The 16,334-nt window shown below is 39.6% G+C and overlaps 1 protein-coding gene across 2 annotated transcripts in view; it reads right to left on the bottom strand.

Moving 5' to 3' along the window:
- The window catches only part of cpeb4b (cytoplasmic polyadenylation element binding protein 4b), a 36,483-nt gene extending 20,370 nt beyond the window's left edge, over positions 1–16,113 (bottom strand). For both annotated transcript variants that reach the window (XM_082141279.1, XM_082141280.1), the window contains exons 1-3: positions 15,682–16,113; positions 12,959–14,117; positions 2–92 (exon numbers count right to left, since the gene is read on the bottom strand). In XM_082141279.1, the coding sequence (XP_081997405.1) occupies positions 2–92; positions 12,959–14,065 (1,198 nt within the window). In that variant the 5' untranslated portion in view covers positions 14,066–14,117; positions 15,682–16,113. The remainder of the gene's footprint in view (position 1; positions 93–12,958; positions 14,118–15,681) is intronic.
- Between the last annotated feature and the right edge of the window lie 221 nt (positions 16,114–16,334).

The raw sequence follows: 16,334 nt of genomic DNA, 5'->3' as shown, positions 1-16,334 counted from the left end.
CCTTTCAGAGTGTCTTGCTCAGCCCTCATGATGTCAATCAGAGAGTTCTCCAGAGAATGCATGTTAAAGCCATCGAATGAACGGGGACGATCCTGTGAGGGGAGAAAAGGAGGATGGGTATCAAGAAGAAACACACACAACTACGATGGCATTTCTCATATCCCTCAGCTCTGCGGGAGTATCCCTTTCATCTACAATAGAGTTCAAGCTGTTGTGCTTTTGTTCATCTCAAAGAACTATATCCTGTTGAAAGCAAGTCACAAAGAAAAAGGCTCAACAGAGGCTCTAGACCAAAGTATAAATCCAATTTTGTTCTCACTACTCACTTGACCCCTAGATCATGTGGCTAATGTCTGTGTGACAAGTCTAATGATTGACATGACTTATAAACACAAAGGTTGAAAAACTGGCTGAGAAAGCACAGCGGCTTGATAAAAAAAAACACTAGCAAAGATGATTCCACTTGACGGTTCCTATGGGTTTATACGGTTGGGTTACAATGACCGACAGACAATGTTAACAAGTCAAACCATGCGCACAATCATATCTAAAAGGGAGAAAGCCATCTTTAACAAAGAGATAATATTTAAAAGGGAGAAAGCCATCTTTAACAAAGAGATAAAGCCTGAGATTAGCTATTTACATGACAAATGGCTCATACAGAACCTTAAAAAACACAGGTTCAGGAATATTCTTACCTAGATCAAAATAGCCTAATTGCATCTGACATTGGCTTGTTGAACAAGGTAAATCAACGATGACTTTAAATGGATTAGGATATTCCCTTTACCTCATGATTCAGCACAATCATGCGTCTTAAACTGGATCAGAGGTCTCGACTTATATTAAACACACCTCAGACTCAAGATTTGTCTTTCTATTGTCCACCAAAAGCAAACGATAACAGAATCTAGGTCTTCCTGTTTCTTGAAGGTCAGAAAGACAATTCTATGCAACTACGTCAACACAGACGCAAACGCATGACCAAAGCATTAGAGTAACAAACCTCCGCACGTAAAGGGGTGACAGAGTTCCCTTCAAATGTCTGCGCCAATTAGGGATGCCAATTTACATAAATTCCCATTCATCAATTAATTGTTAGCCTTAACACTGCAGTGGCATATAGCCAACAGCATGACAGGGTGTGCAAATGCTGCTTAAAACCACATGTTCCTCAGTAAATGAATGAGAAGGGTTGTAAGTCTAAATAAAGGGCTAGTAGGATTGTAAAATAAGTCGATGTGATTGATCATTTAATTTTTTCTTAATCAAATATATAATGACTAATACGTGTCACCAATGCCGCCTCAAATGCGTGCTAGTCAGAATGTGTAACCCTTGTGGACGTGCTTTTCCTGGAGCAACACGCTGAAACACTGCAACTAAACCCAATGAATTCACAGCGATTTATTACAAAAGTGTTCTCATAATAATGATATGTGATATGACAGTCCCAATCTTAGTTATTATTAGTCGTGCATTGCTGTTTGATCTGCACACGCTGAATGAACACCGGTAAACTGAAGCCCTTTGCTAGCGGGTTATTTCACTCAACGAAACGCAACCTATATCAGATTAATCAGACATATACAAAATAAACATAATATTAAAAATGGTTACAGCACAAAATGACACGAATGCACAAGTGAACTTGAACTAGTTAACATGCTCTTCCTGGAGCAACACGCTGAAACGGCAAATAAAAAACCAAAGAATTCACAATGCTTTATTACAATATATTGTTCTCTTGATAATCTTATGTAATATGACACTCCCAATCATAGTTATTGACACGCTTTATGCCTCGTTAATTCTTAACCAAATGCATCCTATAGGAAGTAAATCAGATATAGGCCTACACAAAATAAACATCATATTACAACTTACATTTGCACAAAACAAAAGGCTGTGAATGCACACGCAAACTTATAGTCATGAAGGTGCAAATCTAGCCTTAATGTAAAATGGTCCCAAACATACGCGTCTCGTGGTTGAGCAGCACACATGTGCATGACCTTGCTTAATCGACGATTGAGAAGTTTGAATGATTCAATTATTATAGACAATTAATCGATTGTCGATTAACCGTTAGCATCCCTAGCGCCAATAATGGAATAAACCACTCAAAACTACTCACACTCATATGGTTCAAAATCTGCATGACTCACTTTCTGCTGTTAAAGACAATTTTGTCCTTTCAATGAAAGTCAAATGGGGGTTCAAAAACAGACTTTTCCAAACTGGTTTCAAATGACATGAGGGTAAAATGACAGAATCCTCAGTTTTTGTGAACTATCCATTTGAAGGAGAAGTTCACCAGGGCAGGGCAGTGGAATGGGGAAAAAAAACAAGGTCTAGACGTGTTTTTTTTTTTTTAAGTTGAACTACTTTAATGGGAGCGCTGCATTTTTAGATCACTGTGTCACACATGAGACTCTGACACATCCTTCAATGTAAATATAGAAAAACTATAAAAAAAAAAAAAAAAAAGCATAGTGGAATGCAGAAACCTTTTCTGTGTGAACGGTCCCTTAAAGCTTCTATGACTTCACTTTAGCCAAGATTTTTGTCCCGATCTGCAGTCTGGATGTGTCGACAATAGTTGCCAAAAGTGTATAATGGGCACGCCACAAACTTTCAAAAATTGTTTTGCTTCAGACAATGATTTTATTCAGTCGGAGGACAACAAACATGTTTTAAATTTTGATTTCAATTTTAAAATCACATTGTCATGCAAAGAGGTACATGTTTCTACGCGGGTTTGTTGTGTTCGTGACGACTTGAAGGTCTGGTAATGAGTAATCCTCAGTCGTTTAGTGTATGATGTCAAGTTTCTCCTCTAGAACCATTAACAAAGTCGGCGAGTATTTGACACATAGTGCTCTAAAACCAGTCCAGATTTTAAAAGCCATAGTGTATTCCAGCCTTTAGATGTTATTCTCCACAAAGTCACGACATGTTAATGTCCACAAAGGAAGCTGCAGTAGCTGTGAACGCCAGCATTATATGCGGAATCATGCTTTGTTTTCCCCATTCTTGCATAAGTGTGATTCAGGCCTAAAACAACCCATGGCCCATTTAAAACTAATATTAATACTACACTATAAAAAATAATTAAAAATCCATAAAATTTACTGTAAAAAATACAGTAGCAATATTTTAGGTTTTACAGACTTAACTTAAATTTACAGTAAAATTATTTTTATTTCATAATGATATAATGTTAATTTACCGACGTATTGAAGTACTAGGCTAATATAAGTTTTGTACCATTGTAACACACTGACAACCACAGTGGTGATTAGAGTCACATGATGAATCAAAGCTCATCAAAAGCAGCTTTTCCACAAGCCCGAGAAAATTAATGATAATATATAGAAACTGCACAGTGTCATTCACACAAACACTAAACACCATCATGGTAACACGCATGAAATGCAATAAACATTAATTTAACAACATTAAGTGTAACATAAAACAGTAATGTACATAACAGATTAAAAAAACTAAGAAAAACTGTGAAGAAAAATCAAATGTGAAGTGTCACGCAGGGAATTGTGGGAATGTCAATTACATTTTTTTCACTGTAAATCATACAATGATTTGATCTTTTTCACGTCCAAAACCTGTCAATTTAACAGTATTTACTGTAAAATAATAATACAGTAAGGTTTTCAAAACGGCTGTTGTTGGCTTTAACACCTTTATTAACGTTTTAAACACAAGAAACCTGCTCACTGCTGCATATACGAAGCCACCGGGTTCAGCCGGCTATTTATATAAATAGCCAATGTGTTGTACCTGATCTCCAACATAACGCAGCTTCCATCTGAACTGGCTGGTGCCGTGATTAACGGCACAATCTGCTCGTGCTCAGTCAGATCTGGCAACCGCTGGGACCTTCAGAGCACCACTCATCCCCCTCAGCTTAGAGAGCCCGTGTGCTCACGCAGGGCACTTATGCCACTGACGCGCTGATGCTGAACACGAGAGCGGGCCAAAGGCCGAATTCAGAATAACTGCACAGTGCATTCTGCTGAGAGCCCTTTGATGAAGAACCAACCCCACTGAAGCCACCATTGAACAAAAACTGCATTCTATACACCATGTCTTATTAAAAAGGTGTTAATAAGCACGTCCCACTCCTTAACGCGAGAGCTATTTCGGGTTTAACTATAATTAGACTGTGCACAGGGCTTGCTGACTCAAAGGCCTTTACCCACCAGGGGCATGTTTTCAGGTCATCATGGTTCAAGCGATATGGAAAGAGTCTGCTGTGAGCTTTTCAGAAAGGGACCTTGATGGAACGCCCTGATGTGAGTGATTAAGTGTGGCATGTTACGGGTGATTTTAGGAACGACATTAATCTGAAATGTCACGGCTAAACTAATGAAAAGGGGAGACGGGGAGAGTGAGCGGCATAGGCTTGACATTGTTTTTTATGTTGCAGCAAAAGGTATTTCAAAGCCTTCCACATCAAATCACTCTAAAGCCTATTAATCCGGCCTTTTCCGCACGGTTGGGAAGGCAGGGGGTATGGAAACTTTCCACAGGGGAGCGCAACTGACTCCGCTGATAAAGTAATTAAAGTGTAGAAAGAGCGCTCGGTCAGATAGATGGTCAAATAACCATGAGCGTCATGGTCATATCTCAACCGTAGACCTTTTCCCATTGGAGAACTTGATCACAAAATACAGTTGCATTTTGACAACTGAAAAAAAAAAAATATATATCACTACAGTTAATGACTACAGCAGCATTACAAGAAATAAATAAATACAACTTCAGAACTCCGAGTTGAAGGCAAATATTAAACATTAAAGGGAAAGTTCAGTCATTTACTCGCCCTCATGTTGTTCTAAACCCACAAGACATAAATTAAGATATCTTAATGAAACCTGAGGTTTATTTCCCTCCACCGTCAGTCCAGGTAACCACAACTTAGAAGAAGATCCAAAAAGGTCATAAAACGTGTCGTATAACAAATCCATGTGAATCGAGCAGCTTCATCCAAGTCTTGTGAAGACATTCGATCACTTAATAAGATTAGCAGATTCAATTTAGGCTAAGCTTTTATTAACATCTAAACAACGATCGACATATAAGCTATATATATAAGAATAAAAGCCTAAATTAAATCTGTTCATCATATAAAGCAAAGAAAGGACAGAAATCTCATCATATAAAGCAACATTTCACTGAAGGGACAGAAATCTCTCCGGTTTGAGTTTTGAAAAATTAAGAAAACATTATTGGTTTTGAATCAACATGACTGAGTAAGATGATGACAAATGTAATAGTTAGTTGTCCTTTAAAGCAGTTTAGTCTAAAAACATATGCCATCAACAGAAGCCTATTTATTTGTACAGGGCTCTAGACTGCGACTAAATGGTCTCTCATTTGTGACCTTTTTTCGCCAAACGAAACAGCGCTACACGAAGTGAACCGTGCCACACGAACCATTCATCAGCTCGGCTCACAAGACTAGATGAGCTAGAGCGAATGCGTTCACTTGCTGACCGGTCTCGATCACTAAAACAGCGCTGTGAGATCCAGTGAGAAGCATTCGAGTTCTCCTAATCACACCAGTATTGGCTCTACTCCACTAAAGCCAGACAAAACTTTAACTACACGGATGCAGAAAACAGGGGAAACACTGGCTTTTCAACCCACAAATCACCAACATTTACCATGAATTTACTGTAGTAACACTAACTGTAACCATGGTGGCAGAAATGTGGGATAACAATAATGAATTGTATAATATTATAATTATAACATAGACGTATTTAAGTAGCAATGGAATGTAATCAGTTTTTTAATATTTTATATATATAAATTTACATCCGCATCTCAAGCTCAAGATACTGCAACTGTCAAACGTGCATTTCCAACAAACAAACATGTAATACTAATATCCTATATAATTAATAATTATTCATTATTTTTGGTGCTAGCAGATCAGGTGTTGGTGCCACCATCTGGAGAACTTGGTGGCACTGGTGCAAATGCTCTCAAATGTAAGTCTAGAGCCCTGTTGAACTGAGAAAAATAATAATAATACATATGCCATGTAACATAGGCCTATTGCTTGACTGATCAAATTAACTCTGTTTTAAGGTTACACCAAGGTAAAAAATTTCAAATGCACTACTTTTTTTCCAGTTCAATGCAAAAAAAACATCCCGCTGCTATTGATCATTCAATGAAAGCACATACATTGACCAGGGAATATGGCACTCCACTCATATGGCGTCCATCTTGTGCAGGTTTACATAGAAAAACAATGGAAAAGCAATGCAAAAACGAGATTCTGAATGACCGAAATTTCATTTTTGGGTGAGTCTAAAACCAAAAAACACTTTCTTTGTATCACACCACAAAGACCACCAAGAATAGAGGCGGTTTCATGAACTGTGGAGCGAATGTCTGTGCTGAGGCAGCCTGAAGCCCACACAATCATAGGAGACTTTAAAGAAGATTATAGAGAGTTAAGATGATGGCTAGAACATACAAAGCAAAAGACCTGGCTGACCCACTGCATAGTGACCTAACAAACAAACCATACTTATTACTGTAACAAAACCCAGGCATCTAACGTTACAGAATTAAGCTAGAAAGGCAAAAACGTGATAAAAAAGTAGGCTGTGTGAGAATGATTTGCATGGAGTGTAAAATGTAAAGTGTGTCATATTATGCAACCGCACAGTCAAATCCTTGACTAACCCTAGCCGAGCGACAGATGAGTATTTGCCGTGGGCACCTGCGCCCCATGACAATAGCCAATCAGAAGCTGGCCTTGCAAATAAAACAAACAGCTTTAAAATGTCTCCATGTCAGCTTGATCGCTAATTGAGCCTTGGGAATAACAGCCCAATTGGATTAAAAAAAAGAGACACTTTCCAACAGCCATATTTTGTTTTTCTGTTTTCTTTACAGTGTCTTCAATCATCTAACCTTGTCACAATATCCATCTTCACCATCATGCATTGCATGTCCCATTTCTCATTTTCTCTCCGAGCAACTGCTTAATTACACATCTCGGCAGCGCCTGTTCATGTGTGAGTCTGTCAGTGTGTGTGCGTGTGTGTGTGTGTGTGTGTGTGTGTGTGTGTGTGTGTGTGTGTGTGTGTGTGTCCTGACCCCCCTCCGGAGACAGCCTTTGCTTTCACACCAAACATCAGATATTCTTGGCTGAGAGTACACAGTGCCTGTGGAAACTTCCAGCGACATTATGCAGTGCTGGGAATCACATCACGTCCTCAACCAGCTGGAGCAAATAGCTGCGAATAAGAGCTGCCTGTTCTCAGCGGTGGAAGCCACAGGTTCCAAGTGCTATCGAATACCTTTAGTTTGTTGGTTTTACAAAGAACAGAACACATCTAGATCACCAAACTGCAGCCTGACCCGAGTCTCTATACCAGAGGATGAGCTCTGCGCACAAACACCTCGATAAGAGGATCTGGACGGCACCTGTTCCCGGGAATCAAGCGAAAATGAGGATACACTGACACAAATGAGGACTGATGGCCCATTGGATTGACAGTAGCCATGTTTCCATCCAAATTTGCGAATTTAACTCATGCGCAAAATGGGAATATCGCATAAAACATTTGTGAATAAAGCACCATCCAGTGAGCCGAAGAGAACAAGATCGTCACTTCCTGATAATTTGGTGCATATCAATTAGAAAAATGGAAGTTGCAGCAGTAGGAGAAGCCATTGTATATATTCACTTTCGCATAATAAATTACACGAAACACAGTTCTGGCATGTGTTTCCAATTTCCATCATAGTTTATGAGCATGTTTTCTTATTGGATAAATAGCAAAAAATTATGTATCTGACTCAATTGAACGTATGCATTATAAAAAATTCTGGGTTGTTTCAACCACATATGTTTGGGTCACATATGGACAAACCCAACCGTTGGATTTTAACATTTTGAAAAATTAAACCAACCGTTGGATTTAAAAAAGAAAAAGAAAAATTAAACCAACCGTTGAATAAAAATAAAAAAAAGTATAAAAAAAAATAAACCCAACCTTTGGATTTAAAATATGAACAAATTGAACAAATTAAACAAATTAAACAAATTAAAAATAAAATAAAAAAAGATTTTCTTTTTCAAATATTTATCAAATTAAATCAAATTAAATCAAATTAAATCAAATTAAATCAAATTAAATCAAATTAAATCAAATTAAATCAAATTAAATCAAATTAAATCAAATTAAAAAATAAAATAAACTAACCGTTGGATTTAAAAATGTAAAAAAAAAAAAAGAATTGCCATTGATTAAAAATTAAATCAATGGTTGGTTGTCCATATGTGACCCAAACATGGGTTGAAACAACCCAGCAGTTTTTAGAGAGTTTTTTTTAATTTATGCGCATCTTGGTGGTCGCATCCAGAGGTTTTTATGCAATATCCAAAAATGCACAAAAATAGGTTGATGGAGACATAGCTACTGCTTACTATAACACTAAATATGAAATGAAACTCAAGAGGCAATGATGCGCTCAAGTCATGTAGAGGAAGATTGAATTTACGAGCTGAATGCACATGAATGCCACCACAAAGTAAATGGATTCATAAATTAAATAAAAACACTCTTGGATGTGCATTCTTTAGAAATCATTTTGTTAGAAAGAAGAGTTACAAATCTTGCTGTATTGACTGTAGAAAAGGTGCATAGCTCAGACCAAAGTGATCTGAAGGTACGATGTCGTAATTACGGCTTCCCCTCTCATAAGAACTTCCCCGGAGGACGTGAATGCACCACAAGATACGACGACTAGCCGAGGTCACGTGAAAATTACAACAACATGCTCAAATTTAACAAAATTCTGATATCTTCAATCATTTTCACCACAACATTTAAGGTTTTAACTCACATTCACGGTAAAAAAATAAATAATGTTTCATTCACTGATATAGTAACATCATTACACACTAGTATTCTGTTTTAGGCCTGTATAATAGACTAAATTAATAAGCGCTCTGTAGTTATTCACTAAAATAATGCAATGCACATTAATTAAACAACATAAGATAATGTAAATAAATGATAAACAAAAAATAACAAGACACATAGGCCTAATTGTTTTAACAAAATGCCATCATATGGAAAGTCTCACTTAAGAAATCTTTGGGAAAATAAGTTTCCATTTTTTCACTGTAAATTACAAGATGACTTCATTTTTACTTCCAAAGTCTGTGATATTTAACATTATTCTATTATATGACTTAATGTCCCGTTAGATCCATTATAGTTTGTCACCGGATATAGTAAAGGGAACTTGCCATTTTTAAACCAATTAACAGTTTTGCTGATATTATTTGCATTGCAAATTAGTTCTCTCTGTTATATTTTTTTATTTTATTTATATTTTGTTCAATAGAGACAGAAAGCGAGAGGGGAACAGGATCAGGACTCAATCCCCAGGGACTATATATTTTAGGGGAAGGATGACACATAATTATGCTTTAAAAAAAGAAAAGGAAAAAAAGAAAGATATGTATATTTTCAGACAATTGAGAATTGACCTTTTAATAAAGGCAATGCCTAACAACACCCTTTAGCAATGACTATATATATATTTATATGTATATATTTATATGTGTGTATGTATGTATGTGTTTATGTATGTGTGTGTGTGTGTGTGTGTGTGTGTGTGTGTGTGTATATATGTGTGTGTGTGTGTGTGTGTGTGTGTGTGTGTGTGTGTGTGTGTGTGTGTGTGTGTGTGTGTGTGTGTGTGTGTGTGTGTGTGTGTGTGTGTGTGTGTGTGTGTGTGTGTGTGTGTGTGTGTGTATATATATATGTATGTGTATATATATGTATGTGTAGGGCTGTACAATATTTCGAAAGAATGAATCATTCTAAATTGATTGGTGTGATTTTGTAGGGGAGTGAATCTGCATTGAAAATAATAAACAAATTACAAGCATAGAAGAATACAATAGAACAAAGATACAAATGAAATAAACATCTGTCCCAGGCTTAAAACCACAATTAATGGTCTGGTTTCTACAACTCACTTAAGAGCTCTTAAATCTGCCTTTAAACTTGAAAGAAATAAAGATTGATTGATAATTCTTGATATCGACTGATATGAAAAATTGTATTGTGATTTTTATGGCCATATAAGCCAGCTCTATGCCAAAGTATTAGAGCTGCATGATTAATCGTTAAAAACACCCACACAATCTCATTCCTAAATGACAACGACTCGGCTCCGTCTATTAAAGCTTTGACAAAAATCACACCGAAACATTCAGATCTGCGTTTGCGCTGCCGCTGATCCAGAGAGAACAGTTGTCATGTAAAGGTATAAAACAGCTTCACAAACAAGTCTTTTCAACCACACAGTGTCATTATTTCTGTGTTACAAATATTCATATCACAGAAGTACTAGAATAAAAGTTCAGGCTATAGTTCAGATATAAACACGTCAATGGAAGCGATCAAAGTAGAGCAAATCACCTTTTGAGAGTAACTTAGTCCTTCAAATAACGATTGTATAGCGATAACATCGTTACGCCAGTAGGTGGCGACAAGTGACTCTTATCGTTGAATCAAATTCAAGAGATTTGATCAAAAACGCTGATTCATCCAGTACTGAAACAAGTGAAGTATTAACGAGCGACTGCAGCAATTAATATTTTGTCAGAACCTCTAGTAAATGACATGTTATTTTGTTTAATTGTCTGTTGAGAACTGTGGGAGAATCTCTGTTTGAAACAAAAAAAATTATAGAAATCTAATCACAATCATCACTCCACCCTCCACCACACGCGCGCGCGCGCACGCACACACACACACACAAACACACACACACACACACACACACACACACACACACACACACACACACACACACACACACACACACACTCACTAAATAAACAGGAGTGGTTCTAGTACAGCTTATAGACACTTACGACTATGTCGTACTACAGCTGCTGCAGCATAAATTAATTGAACTTTATATTTATGTATTATATACCACCTTGCCCCATCTTAAGATCTGTTAAGATAGCATCCGTCTATCTAGCTCCAGTTAAGTATGACACAAGGCCAAAAATATACTACCAGGAATAAAACAGGTCGGCCGACATTTTAAAATCTGTAGTGCTATGATTAACGTAATGGCTTATGCAAATGTACTCAAATGGGTCAAAAAGACAATGTGTACATTACAATTATTCGTTTTGTAAGATAATAATCTAACCCAGGCAGTGTCATGGTAGGCAACGCTTCATTTTTGAGCAGTTGTCAGCAACTAAAATCTCACAGAGCTGTTTGGAAAACAAAACAGGCAGAGCAAAGTTAGTCATCCAAGCCTCTGGCACATATTGCTTTGGGCCCAACTCAAGCAGAATTTGTCACAATGTGCCATGAGAGAGCAGAAACAGGCAAATTAGAGCTGTGCAAATGCACAAAACGATCCATGTGTTTGTGGGGTTCACACACTGACAGACACCGCAGCTTTGAAGCCACCAGGCATCATTCATTTTCAACGTAAACTGCCGATTTCTGACAACACGAGCAACAGAGACTGTTGGCAATGTGAGAGAGTTGAGCTGAGCTTGTGCAAATGAGCGGTTGCGACACGTTGCGAAGACTAAAAAATGGGAGTGCAGAGACATACAACACCCTTCATATAGAGAGTAATGCTTGATATAAACATTTTATATACAAGTTATCTGCATTATATAGCTGTAATTAAGTATTTTGGCACAGTTAAGGTCTGTTCACACCAAGAACGTTAACTTTTTTAGTGTCCACACACCCAACGGATGATAACACTGCTTAATTTAAATGTGTGCGGTCTGCCACTTTAAATGTTCGAGCTCTTTAAAGTCGTGTGGATTCTGATTGGCTGTCAATGTTTCAGCTAAAAAAAACAAAAAAAATCCTTCTGAAAGCGATTTGAACTATGTCGTTCCTCTTTGTCATTACCAGTATAGTTGTGGTGTGGATTTCCCTGTTCTCGTAAAGGTGCGGTCACGTTTAATGTTGCTTGACAAGATTTCACAGGCAAAATACAGAATCCACGTGAATGTGACGTTTCGCTCATGTTCAAGCTGGACATGCAAATTCGCCGCGTTGACCAACAAACAGCTGCTCGGTTTGGAAGTGGCGTGATGCCTTTTCGCCTGTAAAATTTTGCTGAGATTTTGCTCATGTGACCGAAAAAAACAGCTTTGTATTGTTGCAATGTCAGTAGTGCGTGTAAATGAACAATGTGTACTCTGTCTTTACGTTCCCTGAACCAAAATATCTTAAGTTTGTCAGAAAAGGTATTTTGTCAGCTCTAGGACTTTCCTGAAAACTACAGGTTGTACTTGTACATTCTTGTATCCGGCTCACAGATAGACAGATCGAGTTCAGTTCATCATGTTGGAGTTTCCCTACCTTTTTGATAGGGAAGCACCGAAATTTCGGCCGCCGAAAATGATCGGCCATTGATAACTAGTCAAAAAAGAACGAGTCTATTGCACATAACTGAATGAAGAATAATATATTGTTATACAGTTGTCAACATTTGAAGTGGATCAAAATCCAATTCATCAGAGTTATACATGACTTCTTGTCTTAGGACCACTTTGATGACCTTTTTTGATCCACTTCAAATGTTGATTACTGTATTTATAGTTTATATTATTTTAATATAGGGCTATTTTTTGTCCAATCTTTGTTACTTGACATAAAAATAACGCTTCCATTTTCTTTTGTCATGTTGCACCTTTTGTTTTTTTGTTTTTTATGCTTTCTACGGCACATGCACATTTTATTAAAAGCCCATCTTGCAGGCTATGAATTCCCACTTTAAAACATTACAGTTCTCGTCCTTGGTGTGAACGGGGCCTTTATCAGCCAGGCCAATATATCGGTTATTATCATTACCTATTTTTGAGACATCATCATCATGTTAATATTACACACACCTGGAAAGGGAAGATATTCTCGCTCCTGCTGTCATCCATCCAGGACTTAGGGTTGAATCCGGGACTGGTGCGGGAGTACTTCTGCTGGGGCATGTGGTTGTTGGGGAAGGTCTTCTTCAGCGGGGAGATGGAGTTGAGAGGCGTCATGCCTCCGTTCAGGCCTCTGCGATACTCGCGTCCCTGGGACCCCCCCCACCCGCCGTAACCCCCACCCGGGCTCCAGGAGGTGGAGGAGGGAGAGGGCGAGGGGCTCTGGTAGCTGCCCCACGGGGAGGGAGGCTTGCTCAGGCTGTTGGAGAGATGCGGCAGCTGGCCGAAGGGGGCGTTGCGGTGCGGGAACGGGGGCTGGTGAGGACTGGCCGGGGAACGCCGATGCTGCTGGTGCTGGCTGTGGGGGTGCTGGAAGTGGGGGTGGGGGGGGTGGTGCTGGGATATTGGACCAATCTGAGGGGAGAAGTTGCCTCCGAAGCCCGGGCTGACATGGTGGGAGAAATTCTGGAACAGCAGCGGGCCGTTGTTGGCGGAGGCCGCCGGGTTGAAGAAGCTGATGTCCTCATTGATGATGGTGGAAGGAGTGGGGGGGATAGCAGCTGACCAGTTGTTGAAACTGGTCAGGGAGGAGGAGGTGCTGGATTGGGCAGCCGTTCCCAGTCCCGAAGTCTCCTGATAGTCAAAGGGTGTCAACACGGGGGAATCCAAACGAAGCTTCTCCTTGCCGTTGGTCCCGTCGGATGACCCACTCTCCACTTTAATCTCTTCAGCGCGAGCCTTTTCCAGCTCGGAGATGATGCCACTCTCCTGGTGTCCGGGCGAGAGCTGTTGTTGTTTCTCTTGGGTCTCTTGCAGCTCCTGCTGCTGGACTTTGGGCTTTTCCGAGCCCAGGATTTCATCTTGCATGTTGCTGTGAGCGCCGGCTGCCGGGAATAGCCATGTCGAACCGGTGTTAGTGCCATTCCCAGCCGGGGTGCTGTTTATGAAAGCGGCAGGGCTGGCGGTCGCATTTTGGTGGTGGTGTGGGGGTTGGAGGTGAGGGTGGATTCGTACTGGGAAAGCAGACTTGTTGCCAGTGTTGTTCTGCACTAAGACTCCAAACCCGTAATCCCCCATTTATGTTCTCCAGTTCAACCTGGCTCCAACAGTTATTCTTGCTTCCTATGCCCTAAAAAAAGAATACATATCCATGGTTAAAATACTCCATGACACAAGTTGCACAACATAATTCATGACACACTACACTAATAAAGGGTGTGTTTATTGGCAAAAATAAAGGGTGTGTTCACACTTCACTTGGTACGTTTGGTCCGGACCAAAAAAAAAAAAGTAGTTTTGGTCCGCTTAGTGTTCACATTGGCATTTTTAACACCGAGGCTAAAGATACTGAGCCTAAAGGCATACGGATACGTTTACAACCTAATTGGCCGGCTTTTATGACATAGCCTATATTTCGAGACTGAACTTACCGAACATCCAAAACAATGTTTTGTGTGCTGGGCTAAATGCACTCGTTGTATGTGTGTAGCCTACATATGATGGTATTTTAACCAGCTGAGAACTCGTGAACAGCTTAAAAAATTTGTCAAAATAGTGGCAGGAATCCCTCCGTCACACCCAACCGAAGATCTGCCGCGAGGAGACGCGGTTATGATGCCCGAACCCAACTGTGATGTGCAACATCATGAATATGACGAGAACAAACCGGTTTAGGGTCGCATCTTGTGGCATCACGTCCCTTATTGGTTCGTTTACATGTCTTTGGTCCATTTTGCATTCATATATCATTCGAACCGCACCAGAGTTCGTTTGGGAGACCCATCTTTTCAGGGGTCTCGGTCCACTTGTTTGGTGCGCACCAGGGTTCGGATGGCAGCGTTCACACTTATTCAAATGAACCGCACTATTGCATCAGGGTTCGTTTTAAAACGAAACAAACATGCCAAGTGTGAACACACCCAAAGTCTCCAAAGGGGGGGTTTTCACAGTGATGCCATTGAAGAACCATATTTGGTTCCCAAAAGAACCTTTCAGAGAACAGTTATTAACCATTATTTTCTTAGTGTGAAGAACACTTTATATAATCGTAAGAATCTTTGTCCACTATAAAGAACCTTTTGTGGAATGGAAACGTTCCATGGATGTTAAAGGTTCTTTATTTATTTATAATAGTGTGGAAACACTGAGGACACCCTTTGGTGAGAGACTATGTGGCACTCTGCCACCAGACGTCACATATACTGACAGTAAAGGTATATTTGATGAACATGTCATATCATTAATCCCTCGACGATGTTGACGGTCTATGCCATACTGGCTATAACACAAGTTATAAAGGTCTCTCGGGCTCTAATTATAGATTCGTGACGTCTCATCAGCTAACAGCTAACAGGCTACCGGCTTATTCAACAGGAACTGCTAAAAGGCTTCATATCAAGCGAAAGGCCGACTCGACCGTGTTTTTCTGACGCAAAAATAACACAGTCAGGTAGCTTACACGACAAATCACCTCATCTGTTATTATAAATTAAATATCATCTGAGGGGAAAAAAAGGTTCTTCCCTTTTTAACGAACGAACGCTCGATCAGAAAAATGATGACGTCTTCTGCTCGCGAGCTACAATACGCATAACACTGCACGATTTAACACATATAAAACCACAACACACATGTAATGTTAGGGATTGAACATAAATACGTTCACAAAGACAATAAATAAATTCATTTTTCACCTTAGCGGCTGATCCGAGCGATGACTGAGGACTCGTTCCAGATATCACAACGCAAACTAACGCAGAAGCTCGAATAACCCGCTGACCTGCTATTATGAAGTGGGGATCTTTAATCCGTCAAGAGTGTCTATGTGTTTTCTCCCTTCCTCGTCTTGACGTGTCCTGCCTTCTCAATGACACAGCCCTGTCTCGCTTTAGCCAGCTGCTAACCTTTAAATCACTTGCGTAGACGATTCTACGGCATTGACTTCAATATACAAAGACTAGTTTAGTTACTGGTGAACTACAAAGCGTTCATGCGTCCTTTTCATTGTTGAATTTTTGTTTCTCTGTATTATTTTTGTTAATTTTTTTTTTCTCCACCAGCGCACTTCTATTCCCTTCGCTGTGCTGCCGCTGCTGTCCTTTTCCTCTCCAATCTACTGAAGCCAAATGACAAGGAGACCCAGTCCACACACACTTCCGGCTAAAGCCCCGCCCCCATTGCGTCAGACCACGCCCACGGGAACCTCACAAGGCGGCTGTTCCGCCCACGCTGTTTGAGATCAAGGAATTTAATTGGTCAGAACGCAAGTTATTCCCGCCCACTTTTTCCTAATTTGAATGCGATTCATAAATATGTGTCTTCCCTTTAAGGTCATAGCCTATGCCTT

Source organism: Leuciscus leuciscus, assembly GCF_965113295.1.
Source record: "Leuciscus leuciscus genome assembly, chromosome: 16".
Classification (NCBI taxonomy): Eukaryota; Metazoa; Chordata; class Actinopteri; order Cypriniformes; family Leuciscidae; genus Leuciscus; species Leuciscus leuciscus.
The sequence above is the reverse complement of the archived record's forward strand: the minus strand, read 5'-3'. Positions and strand labels throughout refer to the sequence as shown.